At 44.7% G+C, this 19,011-nt stretch overlaps 1 protein-coding gene across 1 annotated transcript in view; it reads left to right on the forward strand.

Moving 5' to 3' along the window:
• VWF (von Willebrand factor) overlaps window positions 1-19,011 on the forward strand; it is a 1,126,314-nt gene that overhangs the window by 901,228 nt on the left and 206,075 nt on the right. Inside the window, exons 42-43 of the mRNA XM_086921215.1 lie at window positions 8,127-8,332; window positions 9,880-10,029. Coding sequence (XP_086777341.1) covers window positions 8,127-8,332; window positions 9,880-10,029 — 356 coding nt within the window. The remainder of the gene's footprint in view (window positions 1-8,126; window positions 8,333-9,879; window positions 10,030-19,011) is intronic.

A 19,011-nucleotide genomic window follows, 5' to 3' on the forward strand; every position in this document is an offset into this window, starting at 1 on the left:
CTCCACTTCTCTTTTTCGGACTTGTGCCCTGAGCAGGGACTTTCATTCAAACACAACTATTTTCGAGGATTCACAGAATCTCAATGAGTATGCAATTGAAAACTGCATATTTTACATTTCCAAGCAGACTCAGATGTCCTTTATTGATTGTCAGCAAGGAGAACAATTTGCTGCGGTTTGCCTGGCCAATAGGTACAGAAGAACATTAAAGAAACGAAAATAATTCTTTACTTCTTCATGGACAACTCATTTCTTATTTTACCCTTTTCTTGCTCCTCATAAAGTAAGGGAATGTTTCTGATCCTCCCTCTGCCTGCAATGTACATAACATATATATTCTTCCCGCGAGTTAATTTCTATGGTAGGAGAGGACCTGCAACGCGTTTGTGAATGTCAATTAACGAATTCGGTTTTGGGTGTTCACCAAACCTTGCTGAGAAACCGTGTTTGTATACCTAGGACCAGGCACGCAACACCCATCGGGCTCAAAGGGCTTCAGACCCCTCTGTCCTGTGTGTCAGCCCGGGCTGAGACAGCTTCCCGGGCACAAAGACTGTTTTTGAGCTGCTGGAGGCTGGCTGGACATCCGAGCACTTCACAGGTCTCCCCCCCCGTCCCCCCCCCCACAAATGTTGCTTTTGTTGAGCCTCTGCCTAGGACTGCGATTGGAACTTAATTTTCTGCACAAACTGGGGGCAAGAGAGACCTTCAGCACTTTGCAAAAAAAATATATGAACTTTTTTAAAGGAATATACCATGAACTTCTTTAAATGAATACGGGTGCGTAGTAAATAAATATCAAGGTCTGATCTTTCGGATCCCAGCTGTCTTGTTTCTGCTTTCTCATCAGGGCCGTTTCTACCATTAGGCAGGACTAGGCGGCCGCCTAGGGCGGCAAAAGGGGAAGGGCGGCAAAAACCATGAGTTTGGGAAATTCCTCTTGAATGTCTCAAAAGGCATTGGGTAGCGCATTCACGTTGATGTCACGTTTGGCGCCACAGGCTGGGGCAGTGCGCGCCATAAGCAACTTCCGATCGGAGTCGGACCTCCGAGTGAGCTAAGAGTGCCTTGAACTTCTGCCCGGGACTACTCCCCCCAAAACCCCAAATCTCTTCTAGTCAGAGGAGCTGCCAGTCCGGCTCCGGGGCGCAGCTCTCCGTGAAGGATGCAGGCCTGGAAGGATGACTTGGTTAATGAGGCGCCGCTGCAGTAGCTGAGCTCACAGGTACTTCTCGGCTTGGAGGCCATCATTTTCCATCTCCTCCTGTTGAGTTTTGGGGTTCATGATCTAGAAACTGACTCTTTCGAAGACTGGACGTAGATTACCTAGAGTCCTGTGCGAAATAATGCATTAGCTGATTAGCTCTCATCAGGCACGTGCTGCCAGGATAAGGGAATACAAGTGCCCGTGCACGGGGAATGGGCTGAATACAGGCAGGTAGCCGAGCTCTTTCAGAAAGATGGGAAAACCGTTTCCCTCCTTCAACTCCACAACCAGTGACATGTCACTCGGTGCCAGAGGCAGTGCCTGACTGGACTCGTTTCATACTACAACATTTCTCCATAGACAGGATGAGGCACGTGCCTTCCACTCCTTCCTCCCTCTCCAAAAATGATTCCTCTCCCTTGAGTTCAGTGGTATCATCTGCCACTTTCATAACTTTCTAGGACTTTCACCTAACGCCATGTTGGTAGGACGGCAGTCCTGGGTTTTATTTTATTATGTTATTTAGAGGGTACGGGAAATACCGGGCAATTCGTAATCATGCCCCAAGTGGACGTGTGTTCAAAATTCCAAGCATATTTCGCCAGGTTGACTGAGAGTGGCACACAGGATCGGGGGCACTTACCAGTCAGGCAGTATTGCTAGCACAGTTGATTCGATGTAAAGATACAAGTACTCTATATCGAAGAATGTAATAATAATAAGATTGTCAAATGAAAGCTCAGGGTTGGAATGTGCTTGTCCTGCTAATATGAAGTGGGGATGTAACAATGTGTTTTTGCCTCAACCATTTTATTGCGTTACATCACATTCCGTAGCTTGGCGCTGTTTCCGGCGGGTATTGGAATGCCACTGAACTTGACAAACCATTGTTTGAAACTGTACGTCTTTTGCTAGTGTTAAAGTAACATGAGTGCAGCCTTGGAAATTCTGTGTGGTGTTTTTCTGTAAATGGGTGGGTGTGCTGAATGACATCTCTGCAGTGCTCCAAGTGCATTAAAAAAGTATGGGAACTGATGCTGCGCAATGGAGGCAGGGGTAAGTGAGAGTAGTAGAAGGGAGGGGGCGGCATTTTTCAATTCTCGCCTAGGGCGGCAAAACACCTAGAAACGGCCCTGTTTCTCATATTTGTGGTTCCCCTACGGAATAGTAGTTATACATTTTTTTTTTTAATTTGCAGACTTTGTATCAAACCGAAATAATAATTTTGCCAACATTCCCGTTGCTGGAAGAGCTGTGCTCTCTGCGAGTCACTGTGCGCGAGCGTGCCATAAACCTCTGCCTAGTCCGTCGTCCTCGTCACCGACAGAACATGCGCTCGCGGTCGGTGCCACCAGTCGGATTTTCTGCCCACATTCCAATGCAGTGAGGTTTTGGAGAGTGGCAATAATGCAGCGAACATGTCTTTTCACACGGGAAAGCGGAAAAAAACCCGGGCAAGCTTTGAACCCCCTGCACGAGCATATGGCGCTGAATGCAGACTGGATTGAGCGTTTCAGGCTGCAGCTGCTCCGTTCATGCCCAGTCCCGACTGTCAGAACTTGGAGTATAGTGTTAGGATTCCAACAGTGTGTATTGTGTGGCAGGCGTAGTTTAGAAAACGATACCCCCATAAGAATAATATTCAGAGAAGCGCAGTGACTGTGGTGTATCACCATGAAGCCTCAGCATAGAGAGCGTTCCTTCTGCAATCCGGTTAACCACTCTTATGTGGTGTCACGTGTTGACATCGTCCAGCTGTTAAACTCACTTCCTGCTCTTATATGCTATTATATGTTAAAGGCAGGAGGAAGAATGCAAACTCCACGCACCAACATTTCCAATGTTAAACTGCGGTTTAGAGAACCCATTCACAAACAAACTAAGCAAGGGCAAAGGATGAATGCCAGGCCAATGCCGGACCTGTTGACTTTGACAGTGCTTTCAAGTAACTGGCAGTGTTCCGATTGAGGTAAAGTCGTCCTTCCTGTAAAGCACCAGCAACTTTGGGTATTACTTATCTAGGAGTAAACACAAATTGTTCCTTTGACACAAACATGATTATAAATGCTCAGTATTCAACCATTTGGCATGAAGATACACACGTGTTCACACCTACAAAATAGATGGAATCTCCTATTGCGCCCTCAGTTAAAGAGTTTTCGTAAGATTCCACTTAATTCCTTCCTACATTTTTCTGCTTCATTGAGATTAAATAAAGATGTGGCTGCTACCAGATAATTTCCACGTGACATCCCCTATACAATAATATACTAGAAAAGGGCATAACTCAAAGGGAAATATGTCTAATGACAGTCAGTTATGCTTTGCAATATGGTAATTAGTTGCTGGAAGGGTTGAGTTAGTATTCTAATACAGTTTTAAATGAGCAAAATCTACCTACCTTGTCCTAAAGGCTAAGCTGTCCAGGTAGATTCTAGCAAAGCTACTTAAAGAGAGAAGATGAATAAACAACCCCCTTCTATTGACTCTGATGTCTGCTACAATTAGTCCTAGATGAAAAACATCTTTACCATATCCCTACAAAGAACATGTACTGGTGTAATATGCCATTTTGTTTACAAAGATTACACATATTACGCAAAATATTTCTTGGTAGTTGTCTGTGTGAAAACTGAATGTGATTTACGTCGTCATTTGCACAAACCACAAGAGATCCATGATCCATATGGTGCGTGGAGATCTACTTACAAATGGTACTTGGGGTATTATCTTGTTACAAAATAACACAAGATCCTTGCTCGATGTATTGGTATAGGGTGGTTATGTGCATGAAATATTCCACTTGAACTAGTTTGCTGCCTGCAAAAATGATGTGAAAAGCATGGGCTTAAAATGAAAAATTATGCAAAGTGCACAAAACCCCATAATCAGGATGCTCTCATAATAATTCTCCCAGGCCTACTGAAGTTCAATCTACAAAAATGCCCACCATTACTGTTGGCCTTGGAGTTTCTCCAGAGAGCAAGCAATTGTACCTACTTTAACCCCTTCCACGCTGATGACGAGCTGGGCTCGTCATGGCGTAGCCTCCTCGCACGCTGATGACGAGCCCTGCTCATCACGTAACATGCGCTTTTAAAAATCTCAGCGTACGAGCGGAATTCCGCTAGAGCGCATGAGGTTAAAAAAAAAGATAAAATCCCTACTGAGTGATAAGATCATCATTGAAATCGCAACGGCCAGATTAAAGAAGTCCGTACAAAAGGTCCACGTGAAACAAGGTTGGACAGTATGCCATGGGCATTATGAAGTTCAAAGTAACGTATTTATTTATTTATTTCAGTTATAGAGCGCACTGTCACCTCGAGAGGCATCCTGGCACTAGCAGACTCGAGGAAGAAAGGAGGACAGCTTTGTTGGTGCAGCTATTAGCAGGCTGAGGATTAGGGAGAGAGGGGGAAGAGACAGGTTTTTAACTGCCTTCTGAAGGCAAGAAGGCCGGTGACCTGCCTAAGTTCAATAGTCAAAGAGTTCCAGAACTTAGCCGCAGCCACACTAAACGATCTACCTCCTGCTCTGGAACTCCTGAACCTCGGTACAGTCAACATCCTGGCCGAAGAGGAGCGTAGGTTCGGGCTGGCACATGCCAAGAAAACTTCCATTGTAGACATGCCGGGCCTAAACCGTGAAGGGCTTTAAAGGTCAGACATAGGGACTTAAAAATCACCCTCTGCCTCACTGGGAGCCAGTGCAACTGAGCCAAAGCCCCTGAGGAGGAGGATCTCGTAGGCCACCCTAAGGCTAGTTTAGCAGCTGCAGACTGGAGTCTCTGGAGCCTATCCATAAGGTAACTTGGGGACTCTAGCAGCAAAGCGTTGCAATAGTCTAGCCTACTAAGCACGATGCAGCGCACCACCTCTATCCGAGCAGTAGACGGTAGCAGGGGCAAGATTTTTCTCAGGAGGCGAATGATGGTTATACAGCTAGCTACCACCTTTGAGACCTGCGCCTCCAGGGAGAGATCGCTGCTGAACAACACACCCAGGTTCCGGACTACCTTCACAGCCTGGACCAGAGTAGAAAAGTCCCTTGGCCAGAAGTTGCTAGGTAGAGAGGATTGTATCCTGGGCCGAGGGCAGTGTAACACCTCGGTCTTCCCGGTGTTAAATTGCAGAGAATTGGCTTTCAGCCATTCCGCAGTTGCTCGCATACAGTTGTGGAATTCCTCCAGGGAGGTAGAATCATTTCCCTCCAAGGGCAGAATCAGCTGCGTATCATCAGCGTAGTTGACAAGTTCGATCTCAAAATGTTTGATGACCGCTATTAAGGGCTTCAAATAGATGTTAAAAAGTATTGGGCTAACTGCCGAGCCTTGAGGGATGCCATGCGAAATGGTAGAGAAGGCGGATTGGAAGGAAGGAATGGACACAGCTTGCACCCAACCCTGGAGGAAGGACTCAAACCACCCAAGGGCACTCCCTGCAACTCAAGTTCAAAGTAACTGAAGTTTTGTCTTGCAAATGGAGCAGCAGGAGCGTCCTACCCATCATTACAAAATACACAACTTGGAAACAAAAAGCTCAAACAGTTATCTCAGTGTCTAATTTGAGCCGGTGGTCGCCGGTGCTTGGTACTGGAACTTAATTTTCAAGACCAGCACTAATGACAGTCCACCACATGGTGGTGCTGTCTGTCTAAATTATAGATGAGCATAACAACAGTTTTGAATAACTCAAAATTGTGAGGCATTGGGTTATTGGTTGATGGGGTGTCAGACTACCCAAGCAACAGCCTGACTCCTTGTTAGGGTGAACCACAAAAGTCACTAAATTAAACTATGGTTCACTTTCTAGTAGCTTGGCACAAAAGCAGTCAGGATTAATTTAGCGGCAATGTGTAAAGTGTTTATGCAGCACTTAAACAGTAATAAAGTGAAAACAGAAGACAAGAAAAATCCCACACCAATTAAAAAAATAGAGTAAAATTAAATAAACTATTTTTATTTTTAATGAACTATTTTTTATTATTTATAAAAAAACTTTTTGTTATAATTTTTAATAAACAATCGGTAGAACGAGAAGTATAAAATGTCAAAGATTTAGCTAAGTATAGCACCTAAAAGTAAAGCACCACTTGTGGGTATCTGGTTGTGCTAGAACGGAGGAAAGTCACAAGTTTAGGCTGATGACGAGGGGGCACGGGCCAGGGACCAGGTTAGCCCAGATGAAAAAGTTACCTTCTCAAAGTCTGGTACAAACAATCAAGTTGGACGTGCTTCTACTTCCACTGTGGCTATTATTATTATTATTATTATTATTATTATTATTATTATTATTATTATTAATAATATTAGTTTAAATTTGTATGGCGCACAGCTACCCGGAGGTTTCCCAGAGCCTTCGGACCCATATTATGAAGAGAAAGGCCAAGCTCTACTGATTAAATAGCCATGTTTTTATCTCTTTCCGGAATTTAAGGTAACTCGTTTCATACTGTAATTGGAGTGGGAGTGAGTTCCACAGGGAAGGAGCCAGGTAGGCAAAAGAGCGGCCACTCATTCTGGCTCGTTTAATCCTTGGAACTTGGAACTTTAGCTCAATGGAGGACCGTAAAAGGCATGAGGGGAGATAGGGATGCACCAAGGCACCCAGACAGTCAGGTTTATCCTATGCATATAGCAATGGGCCTTAAATTTGGCACGATTGCCAATTCTCAGCCAGAGGAGTTCACAGAAGGGACCAGTGGTGGAGGCCATTCTGGGTAACTGGCACAGTAGTCTGACTTCCGAATTTTGGACCACTTGCAGTTTACGAAGCACTTCCCTACTTGCGCCCAGATATAACACATTTCCGTAACCCAGTCTTGACACCACCAGGGCCTGGATGACGGTTTTTTGTTCGGAAGGCGGAAGCATCCAGAGAATTTTCCTAAGCCACTTTTGGATAGTAAAAAAGGTAGAGGCAACCTTAACCACTTACGGCTTTATAGACAACTGGTCGTCAATGATAAAGCCAAGGCTGCGAGCTGATTGTGAGGGAAGGGGGAGGTTACCCATTTGAGGTGGCCAGTGTTGGGGGCTCCAAAGAGTTTTGCTACCTCAAAAAATGAGCCAGTCGGCTATCTTTTTTAGCTCCAGCTGAAGAGAAGATCTTTCAGCAGTATCTTTAGAGGATAAAGAGAAGATAAGCTGGGTGTCATCCGCATAAGAATATATTGCCAGCCCCGCTTCTTCTATTATCGCAGCCAAAGGGCTGACATAGATGTTGGAAAGCAGTGGGCTAAGTATGGAACCCAGAGGGACTCCATAAGGGGTGTCGTGAATCTGAGAGTCAGCAAATGGGGAGAAGACCTGGAAGGTCCTGTTGGACAAGAAACTGGACATCCACTTGCGTGCTGAGCCGACAATGCTCTTCGACTGTAGAATTTGTAAAAGAGCATTGTGGGAAACCGTGTCGAACGCAGCACTCAAGTCCAGTAAAAGTACCTACAGATTGTTTGGGAATAACCCCAAACATATGAATTTGTGAGTGTTCACTGTGTTTTTATGGGCCCAAAATAACGCTCCAGCCATATTTTCTGATTTACCACATGGGTAAACTCGCTTAGCGAGAGCAATATTTTACCAATTCAAATTCTGCGAATGAAGATGTGGTAATTTTCTCATTACAACAGCTTTTCCTATCTTTTGTTTAAAGCATGGTTTAATATATCCTGAGAATAAATTCTCTAAAAGTGGATGTAAATATCAATGGTTTTAGGAGCCCTTGGTGTGCGCCGTTAATCCTGAACAATGTGCATCAGAAAGATCTGTTTGTAACGTACAAGGGAGCAAGTAACTAAAAATTACAGAACATTTTCTGCAGTAATCCTGACTGCACCACTTTGACTGTCTGCCAACCTGTAATATTTTTCTATTTGTCAATATATTGAATTCTCGCAATGTTTTATCTTTTCATAGCCTGCAAGAAGGAGGACTGCAAACAGACCAAAGCTCCCTCCTGCCCCGCGCACCGAACCCTGACCGTGAAGAAGACCCAATGTTGTGATGAGTATGAATGCATATGTAGCTGTACCAATTCCACAGTCAACTGCCCCGCGGGATATTTGTCAACCTCCCTCACCAACGACTGTGGCTGCACATGGACTACATGTGTGCCAGATAAGGTGAGGGAACTACGACAAAATTGTTGCAATGAAAATATGTAAATATTTGAAACCTATTTCCGTGTCACAATTGTCACCAATGTTTTTGTAGGTGCTATGTTCACTTGGGACACCATGCACTTGTGTTAATCAATTTAAAAAGCACATTTATTTAAATGACTTACATTCAGCAGTGCCTCGTTGTATATGGTTGTTGTGTCCCTCTCTGACATCTCTTTACCAATGTGTATCGCCATTGTGCTATAGATTACTATATATTATAAGCACTGTCTTCAGGAGCCATTGTTCATTGTTACACGATGAAGTAAGAAAGACATGTCAATGTGAGACATAAGAAGAGTGAAAAAAGAGGTTCTGAGAAGGGAGGCATGTTACCCCTGGTACTAAAATAACACAGGAGTTAAAGAAAATGGCTCATGGTAAAACACATCACGAGGTTGAAAGTGTGATTGGGGATAAATTAGCTATATTTGATTATGCTTTTTAGGCCTCACCTACCCGGCAGCATACGCTGTCTGGATAGGAAAGGCTTGTTGTTGGCTTGCCAAGACCTTACAGTGTTAATACAGCTTTCCTATTGCTTACCATTTGTTGGCTTTATTGTTACTCTCATTGTCTTATTCCTTATGGGATGACTTTCCTTCTCCCTCTTGTTCCATCATGTGTTTGTGTCATGAAGCCTATTCTTTTTACCTTCTTTTGTGTTGGCTGACTTGTATCCTTCTACTGCTCACTTTTAGTGAACTACTTATTCATTTTAGCTTAAGTATTACTTGAGGATGCATGTACTTTCCAGCTCTCTCTCCCCACCAAATATCTGTCCCAGTGCTCCATGTTGCTGCCTCCCTCATCTTGCAAGCTCTCTCTTGTGGCCATCTATGCCCGGCAAATTCTCCCTCCTCACTTGTGCTCTGTGTTTCTTTCTTGCACATCTGCTTCAACGACGGCCCCTGTGTTGCTCCTCCTCCTCTACCCCTTTCTGCCTCCCCTGTAGGTGGGCTGCTTGCACCCACCTACTCCAGCAGCAAATTTGCTTTGTTTCTATTTCAAGTTTTTAAAATGTAGTAATCCACCTCGTTCAGTGGATAAAACAAATACCTACGCGTGTACCTACAAAATGATAGGGCTGCATCATCATGCTTTTTTCTCTTTTGACCTTGCTTCACAGCATCTTGCTGATTCTGTGCAGCATCGCCGAATGGCATTGGCAAAACCTTTTGCCTTTGCAGGTGCTTGTTTCCACATCTTTTCTCCAAGCTAGTCACGCAAGTACCATCTTTGTTTCCATCTCTATTTCCAGGTGCCCCTCCATGCATTCTCTGCCCTTTCACGAAAAGACTGCATTTTCCTAGAATTATGTTTCCCCTTTAAAAAATGATTGTTGATTATGCTATATAATCCAATACACAAGGGCATGATGTCATGTTAAAAATATTCGTAGAGCGCACGTACACCATATAGTTTCTTGTCGCTATGATGCTCCCCAGTCTACATGTATTGCCAGCTAAGCATGTGAAGGTTTCTCAAACCATTCCCTCTGCTTTCAGGTTTGTGTGCACCAGAAGATTGTCTATCCTGTTGGCAGCTCCTGGGAGGAAAGCTGCACAAAATGCGCATGCACAGACATGGAAGATGCCGTCACTGGGCTGCGCATTTCAGAATGCATCCAGAAGGTGTGCAATAAGGACTGCCCTCAGGTGAGTGGGTTAATAAGTTAATTGAAAGGGGTCTGTGACACATTGTGAGGGAGGACATCATCCCCGTTTTGAAGAAACCGCAGCCTGGGTGCCAGAACGCGCGTGTGGAAATGCAACTGAAATGTAAAGCAGGTGAACCATATTGACCAGCTTTGTGGATACTTTAATATATCCTAACATATGTATGCACTAACAAAAGTCATTAGTTGCTTGTTATGAAAAGAAAACTGGTGTTTAACACGGTGGTTTTAAAATTGTATTTGATCGGTTTTGGACATGGTTTAAAAAGACCTTTTCTTAAATAAAAAGGTGAAGTCACGAGTTCTTGATAAACAGGCTTTATTGGTATTTTCAACAGAAGAACAGCTCAGCCACCCATCCAGCTCTGTCCACCAGCTTCCAACATTTGAAACCCAACACTCCTAGCCCTTCTCTGCATTGTAGAATATACTTATGCTAAGACACATTACCACACATCTCCCTCACATATAATAAAATATAAGAACTAAGGGGCTCATTATGAGGCGGGCGGACATCAGTCCACCTGCCATCATAACGTGATGGGACCGCCCGCCTGACATGCGGCGGTCCCACCAGTGCAATTAGGATGCACCTGCCATACTGGCGGGCGCATCCTGGACTTTTAACATTAAGGATGGTGCTGCTGGCTGCAGCACCGTCCGCAATGTCAAAAGGGCATGCACAGCATTTCCCTGCACTACGTGGCAGGCACCACATGGTGTCTGCCACTTGGTGCATGCAAACTGCAGCCATGGTACCCCACCAGTGCACCCCCACACACACACTGAGGGCACCCGCAACAGGCCCCCAAAGCCAGTCTCTGGCTGTCTTTTTGCAGCAGGCGGAAGGACATATCATAATTACTATGGCAGTGCCTTCCCGGCAGCGCTACAATGTTGCCCTGGTTCTGGGTTCCGCAAGGCGGGCGGAAAAGGATCGCCTTGTGGGCCATGGCGCGGATGGACTTTCCGTCCGCCGCGAAACCATTGTGATTCCCACCGCCATCCTAATTTGGCTTTGGGAATTTTCAGTATGACGGCAGATGGACCCCACCGCCGGCCGGATGAACCTGGTTATCGCGGGAGATGCAAAGTCCGTCAGCCACTTTTCCGCCAGAATCACTTGCACTGATTACCTGGCGGAAGGTGCAGGGCCCCTGAAATGTTGGCGTGCGTAGCAGGCACCGTCCACCAGATCAGGATGTGGGTTTGGAAAGGCCTTTCCATGGCAGGGATTGGTTTGGGGGCCTTTTGCAGTGGGGAGTGTTGCTGCACTGGGGGGTACCCATGGTACCCCCCCTCATTTCCATTCACCAAGTGGAAGGCACTGCGTGGTGCCTGCCACGTAGTGCAAGGAAATGCTGTGCAGGCACTTTTCACATTGCGTGTGGTGCTGCAGTCAGCAGCACAGCCCCCAATCTGAAAAGCCCAGGATGTGCCCACCAGTATGTCGGGTGCATCCTAATCGCAGTGGGGGGACCGCCGCATGTCTGACGGCGGTCCAAAACACTGCTATGATGGCGGGCTGACCTTGTGATGGGAAAGTCTGCTCAGCAGAAGCGATGTGTCGGTTCTGATTGGGGGTACTTAGACATTAAAAAAAACATGACAAAATATCATTTCTAAAATATTGGGATATTCAAATATCATCAGCAAGAATATCGATGTCAAGAAAATCAATTTTTTTAAAACATAGAATTCATTAATATATCGTTTTTAAAAATATATGGCCCCTTTAGGATGGCGGGCAGATCACCCCCGCCGGGCCGTAACGGGCCCCCAAAGCTATCCCATGCCAGCCTTTCCGTGGCTGCATTGCCGCAATGGAAAGGCCTTTGAAAACAAACATTCTAATGTGGATGGCGGTGCCACCATATAAAGGCCCCAGTCCGCCCAGCCTGCAATCGAAACGACCGGCGGAAAACCGGCGGACGCACTTTGCCGTGCCAGCGGTGGCGCTCCACCCGCCATCCTAATCTCCCCCATAGTAAGAGTGCTTAGGCAGGACCTTGGTGATGAGCAAGTGTGGAAGGTGACAGCTCCTCCCCGTCTTTTATTCAGAGTGCCTCATCCTGCCAACACCTATATTCCCTTTGTCTTATTTTCTGGGAGCAATACAAAAAGACCAGCTCCCCACTACACCTAGTCCTGTGACTCAGGATCAGGCTGCAGGCACCAAATGGTTTGGACAAGAAAATGTCAACTTTCTAAAAAGTGGCATTTTCAAAATTGTGACAAAAAATATGACTTTAGCATGGAAGTGGGTCTTTAATTACAATTCTTTAGACATCAAATTCCACCTGTCCATCTGCTCCCAAATGGAACTTACAGCTTATTAAATGTAAAAAGGTAACTCCAGTTTTATCCTACGGTAAAGGTAGTCCTTGCAGTAGTGAAAAACAAATGTAGGAGTTTTTCACTACTTGGACATATAAAACTTTAAAGTACATGTTCTACTGTTAAAGTAGAAGTAGTGACACAATCAGCACTGCAGGCCCACTAGTAGCATTTAATTTACAGTCCCTGGGTACACAAAGTATCACTTTACTTGGGTTCTGCAAGTAAATTAAATAGGCCAATTGGATGTAAGACAATGCTACTATGTCTCAAAGAGATAGCACAAGCATTTTAGCACTGGTTAGCAGTGTAAAGTGCACAGAATCCTAAAGCCAGCAAAACAGGAGGGTAGAAGGCAAAACCTTAGTGGAAAACTACAACAAGGATTCCAGGTCTAACACTTTTTCATCTCATCAAGTCATAATAAATTATAATAAAATGAACCTTTATGTAGTATCATGTTTGTGTCATTGTTCTGTCATTATCTCACCCCCTGCACAGCCAGTGTGAATGTGCTGTGTGCTGCATGGAATGTTGGAGTGATGATGCATATTAGAATGTTGGTTTCCTGTGAGGTGAAGTGTGACAGTTGGAGAATGGGCTGAGCAGCAGGCAGGCTGCTCCTTGTGGGGCTGCTTTACAAGAACTTATATACCTGTAACTGACTAGAATAAATCTACTTAATCTACATCTTACCAGCATGGAGCTTCATTACTACATTATTTTGGCGGCAAGTTGGTGACTACCTACGTGCTACAACCGGATTTCAGGGATCTGGTATCCAGAGAAAAGCAAAAGCAAGAAACCAAGTTGTTCTTCACAGTACAACAAAGATGACAGGAAGCAAGCAAGATGTTCCTTTCAGAATGCCAAATATGTCAACAAGAAACAAGTGAAAATGAAGTGTAACTCCCTGCAGCCCCACCAGTGTCTTTCCATCAGACAGCCCCAATCTAACCGTGCTGTGCTCATTGACATTTTCATGGCCTTTGGATTTACCACTTGCGTCTGTAGTACGCTCTCTACAACTTTCTGAAAGATGTTTATCTCACCATGATTTTCTAATGGTGGTTGAAGATGTTGTTGTGAAAGGTCTGCCTGCATATTACATTGAGTTCATTATGAGTCTTTTCTGTGTGTGTCAGGGAACATTGTGGCTGATGCGGTGGATTGCTCTCGCTACATTGTGTGATCCTGAGCACATTTTACTTACTTTCTTGGGGCATGGTACCAGAAGTGACTGGCGTGTTTGGTCATGTCATATTTCCGAGGTGGAAACAATTTACACTGGTCAGGAGTTAATCTTTCTCCACATAAATCGTCTTGGCTGAAAGGGATATCCTTTTATTCGCTGCCTTTGCATTTGTATGTGTATCTCTGTCGTGGTACCGGTGGACAGAGAGGAATATTTGCTGTGTATTTTGCACAAGGTGTGGTGAGTTTCTCAATATTTCTCTTCAAATACTACTATGAACTTCCAGTATAGTGTCCCTTTCAACTATTATTTTGTTTGCTGGTCAGTGCCCCTGCTGCTTCCCTCACTCATGAAATCCCTGCCAATCATCCCAACAACGGGAGCCCTCTGTGACGACACGCCAGCACTGGCTGAGGGACACTGTTTGGCGCCCGAGCACACCGAGAGTCATCCGGCACCGGAAATTTTACGTCCCACCATATTGGATTGCAAAGACGTTTATTTTTCAATTATATGAGCTCCGTTTTTTTAATGTGACTTGCCTGTCTTCAAATAAGTCCATCCACAGGTCAAGATGAGCATCGATAGACTCTTCACATTGAGGTGTAAGACCGCTGCATTTCTTTTTGACAAGAAAGTTTCCTTCATTACTTCTATCTAGTCCTTCCTACAATTTATTTGCGTGTAGCCTTCCGTCATCAAGTGTAAAGCGCCGTAGCACCTTCTATTTGAGTTCAACGTAGGTTTTTCTCACGTCTTTCTCGCATGTTGTTGAGTGATAGGAAAATGCACAGAGGATAGTGGATGCCTCTGAGATTGATAGTCAGTGGTATTTTCTACAAGGAAGTGGGTTTTTCATCCATTTCTTGCCTATGGCAGCTCCTGGGTCAATATTGCTGCAGTAACTGTTTTCCATGCTAGTTTTTGCGCATTCCACTGCAAGAATATCTACTTTGACTTGCATGTATGTCTGGTTTTTTTGACACACACACCATAATCGGCGAAAGGCAAGCTTGTCTGCTTACAAACTTTAGAGTGTATCTTCAGGATGCGGCCCCCGGGTAAAGCAGGTCGACAGACCAGTCTTTTCCCCGGAGTGTTCGCGCGAGAGGACGGCAGGCAGAGGGCTAGGTTTGGGGGTGGGTTTAGGGAGTGGGGGGATAGGAGGTTACTTAAGGGGACAGGAGGGGAAGTACTTCCTCTTCCTGTCCCCAGTGCTTCAGGGAATAGGTTTAGTTTTGTCCGCCCGCCCACCCTACAAAATGGTTCAGGAGTGAGGTGCGGGTGTTTGTTGGACAAATGTTCGGAGTGCAAGTTTAGGACAGGTTGACACGTGTGGGGTTTATGGGACCGGGGAGGGGTTGGGGGTCCATGACGGGCAGAATCACCCTTCCAGGGAGGGGGTTACAGGTGCAGGATGGGGGTGTGATAGATGGGAGTGCGATGGATGGAGATGCTGGAAGAGTTTGGAAGTGAAGGGGGATGTGAATGGTATACGTGGAGAGGTTGTGGTGTGAATTGGGAGTGCCCATTGGAATACGTGTGTGGATGATGGTTGAAAGGCAGTATGTTGGGGGGGATTGCTAACTGTTAAAGATGTTATGTTTGATTATGGTCTGTCATGCCTGTCCTAATAAATGGCCTTTTACGCAAAACTGATGCGTGGAGTGGTTATTGCGCGATTACGGTGACACGCACACCTCAACAGGAAAATGGTAAATTTGACAGTTTATTTACTTTGGCGTGCCACACAATGTTGCGGGTACGTCCACCCACTTAACATGACGCACAACATCGATTGTTCACCTATTTATAAGCCTACTGTGTACTAGGCTGTTGTTACAGTTTGGAACTGTTTTCCTCCCCCCTTATCCTCCATGGGTGCTTAGTGGGATTTCTGGGCACATCACACTACGGTCTTCTACATGGGGTTCATAGCTTCATGCTTTCCATGCTCATTGCTATTGTGCTGTTCGCTTTATGGAATGTTGGAGTGATGATGTTTATTGGAATGTTGGGTGCCTGTGACGTGATGTGTGAGAGTTGGAGAATGGGCAGAGCATTAGGCAGGCTGCTCCTGGTGGGGCTGCTTCACAAGAACTTATATACCTGTAAGTGAATTCAATAAATCTACTAAACCCCTTGCATGCGTCGGACGGCCCCTGTCCGTCCGACGTCACAGTAGCCGTTTGCGAAGGACAGCCAGGGGCCATCTGATCTCCACCCACTTATTAATTCCCCAGCATTCTGCCATGGTCAAGGGGTTCATCTACATCTTACCAGCGTGGACCTTCCTCACTACACTTCAGTTATTAGCATTCCAAATAAAATGATGTGATCCAAGAGCCCATAAGAAGGATGATGCATTATTCTTGAATGACGAAAAGTCACTGCTTCTACGGCATCTTTTCCGAAACTACAGTTCAAACCAGTGATTAACTAAAATCCTTCCGCTAGTATAAGACTGACAAGAGCAATGGGTTTGCATGAACCCCACATTATGCCACCACAGAAGACAGGACGTGGCTTATAAGAATGGCAATCTTGCCCTACCTCAGATCCCTTGGATGAAAAATTACTAGTTCATATTACATGTATACCACAATAAATATGCATCGCCCCTGTCAATCTACATTAGGGCTATTTCAGACATTACCCCTTCGACACCTGCTTATTTGTGGTACTGTTTGTCAATCATTGAATGGGTGGAAGAACCTTGAATATCAGTTTGCAATCACGAGAGAAAATGAGGCAGAGGCTGAAAACTTAAAACATGCGTGTACCGCCTGTCATTTTAGGAAGCATATGATTTTCTACAATGACTATTATCATTGCGAATACTTTTCATCTATTGCAGTGTATCCAGATCGATGTGAGATCTGAGCCAATGCAACTCTGGAAGGTTGAACACATAGACAGATATACACCCCTCTCTCTATTTGTCTCATTTTTGTTCTGGGTTTTCATTGATACTTTTTACCTCCCTTGTGTCTAGACAACTATATGCTTCTCTCATTAACTCTAATGAATTTGAATAAGAGGAAAACAATATGTGTTAAAAGACACTTGGCTTGTGTGGTACTATATCAGTCCAGAGCTGTGATACAGTGCCTGGAACGCCTTCATTTTCGACCTGGGATAGCACTTTAGCTAATCCATAAGGTTTAAAACATTTGTTGTGAAATGGCAAAGTTTGGACATTTTTCTGGATCCCCAAAGATGCCAGCCGAGCTAACCCTGGATTTAAATATTTTGTGAAACAGACGTTACAGGGGAACATATTTAGAGTGTTGCTTGTGTTGTAGGGGCTCGGTAATAAGATGTAGCTCTCCACCTAAAGACAAGCACATACGCATTCACAGGCACACACTTACACACACACACACACTAACGTCACACCATGTGCAAAAGATATCCCTTGGTGTCTTGTAGAACAAGAATTGGACAGCTGGATTACCTCTGTCATGCTTCGGATTGGTGACGGAAGTGTGACTGAGGCGCAGAAAAATGAATGGCTCCAAAGTATTGCTGACAGCACCGAAGAAATTATGAATCGGTGCTAAATCTTTGTACATGTATACTTTGTACATGCAAACTCACAAAATAGAAGCCTGTGATGGAGCAAGGTGGAAACAAAAAATGTGCATACTTTGAGGTGTACAGTGCAGAAGACTATTTTTAAGCGATTTATGGCCATATGTATCATGGAACCAAACATGCATTTTTTTGGCGATTTCTAGATATTCCTTAATTGTGAATTCGCAAATTTCGAATTCACAATTAAGGAATACCTCCCATTCATTACTATGGGCCTCCTGGCCCATAGAAATGAAAGGGAAAATTGTGATTCGCAATTTGCTAATCGCAAATTGAGAATGTTTCCAAGGGCGCAGGGGTGTCCAAAGGACACCCTGTTGCACCCCTGAAATAAGCATGGGTGCACATGTGGTGCACATACATGCCCTAAGGGCATGTATGTGCATCACATGGCACATTGAAAAACGTAAATATTTGCATTTTTCAAGAAATTCGCACATTACCACCAACTTGAAGTTGGTGGAAATTTGCGATTCCTTAAAGCCAATTTGCTTTTTTTTTTTGCTTCTTACATTGCATTTAAGGAATCGCAAAATTTGCGATTCCTTAAATGCAATCGCAAAATAAGGAATCGCAAATTTTGCAATTCCTTTTTTTGCTTTGATACATACCTTTTTGTTAAATTGCATGCGCAAACGCCGAAATTCTGCGAATTTCGGCGTTTGCGAATACAATAATGCTTCATACATATGGCCCATAGATTCACATACAACAGATTCGCTATTTCAATGTTTACATTGTATGGATAAGTAAAAGTGACTGGCAGGCCGATTCGGGGGGATAATACAAGCCCGTAGCTCTTGCTGTGCAGGGGATCTCCTGCCAGTCCACCCCCCCCCCCCCCCCGTACCCAACCCCCCAAAAAAAACGTTCAGGGCTCCCCTATTCAGGCCAAAGCCAATCAAAATCGGTGAGATCTGCGAGGCTCGGGCCTCCATCACGTTCTGCAGGTGTGCCCATCATTTCTGTTACCCCATTGGGGCAATGGCACAAACCTGCAGGGTTATTTTTGTGTCTTCCTGCTTGGCAGAGCAATACATTTTAACAAGAATTCCATTGGCGCTATTACTTATAATGAATTAAATATTACAATATAACTTTGGATTGTAACAATTAGATCAATAACTCAGTTTTTTGTTGTCAAGTTAGTAACAGTTAACAATGAGAGAACTCACTGTGAGTTGATTCACAAAGAGAAACAACTCCCAAAGCGTGAAGAATTTGATCATTTGATTCTTGGTAAAAAATGAAATCTATAATACCGAGGACGAATTTCGCCCACAAGAACACCGCCCATGAATACCGAGTGTTTCCAGGCTTAGCAGCAACAAGTTAATACCGACAGAGAAGATGTTTTGAAACTTGAGGCAGGTTAATAAGGACAGAGCCTGCCAAAAACTATTTTTCAGAAATGGCAGGATGCCATGTTCATTGAAGTGCACTGGCATCCGCCAAAGAGACTATCTCATGCCAGGACAGTGGCTCAAAGTAAAGTTACTTTACTTCTTCAAATTAGCTGCAGTAGCACTGCACGGTTTGATTAAATTAGCAGGAGTTATAAATGGCCAGACCTCTGTTTTCCTAATTACTTAGATTGTTGATGGCTGAGCAGCAACTGAGGGTGAGCCAGCCGGCAGTGGGCGGCGGGAGGATTGTCTGCGGCGTTTCCTCTCTTCACAGTTTACATCTCAGCGAATGTTGGCAAGGGGCGCGTGACTATCGAATGAGGACACACGGGCTTTCTTAGGAGCGCTGTAAATACATGGCCTCCGGATGGAAAGCTTTACCCGGCTCTGCGCAGCATTTGGAACGCTGTGCAAGATGGAGTGCAGA

The sequence above is a fragment of the Lissotriton vulgaris genome, chromosome 1_1 (genome assembly GCF_964263255.1).
Source record: "Lissotriton vulgaris chromosome 1_1, aLisVul1.2, whole genome shotgun sequence".
NCBI lineage: Eukaryota > Metazoa > Chordata > Amphibia > Caudata > Salamandridae > Lissotriton > Lissotriton vulgaris.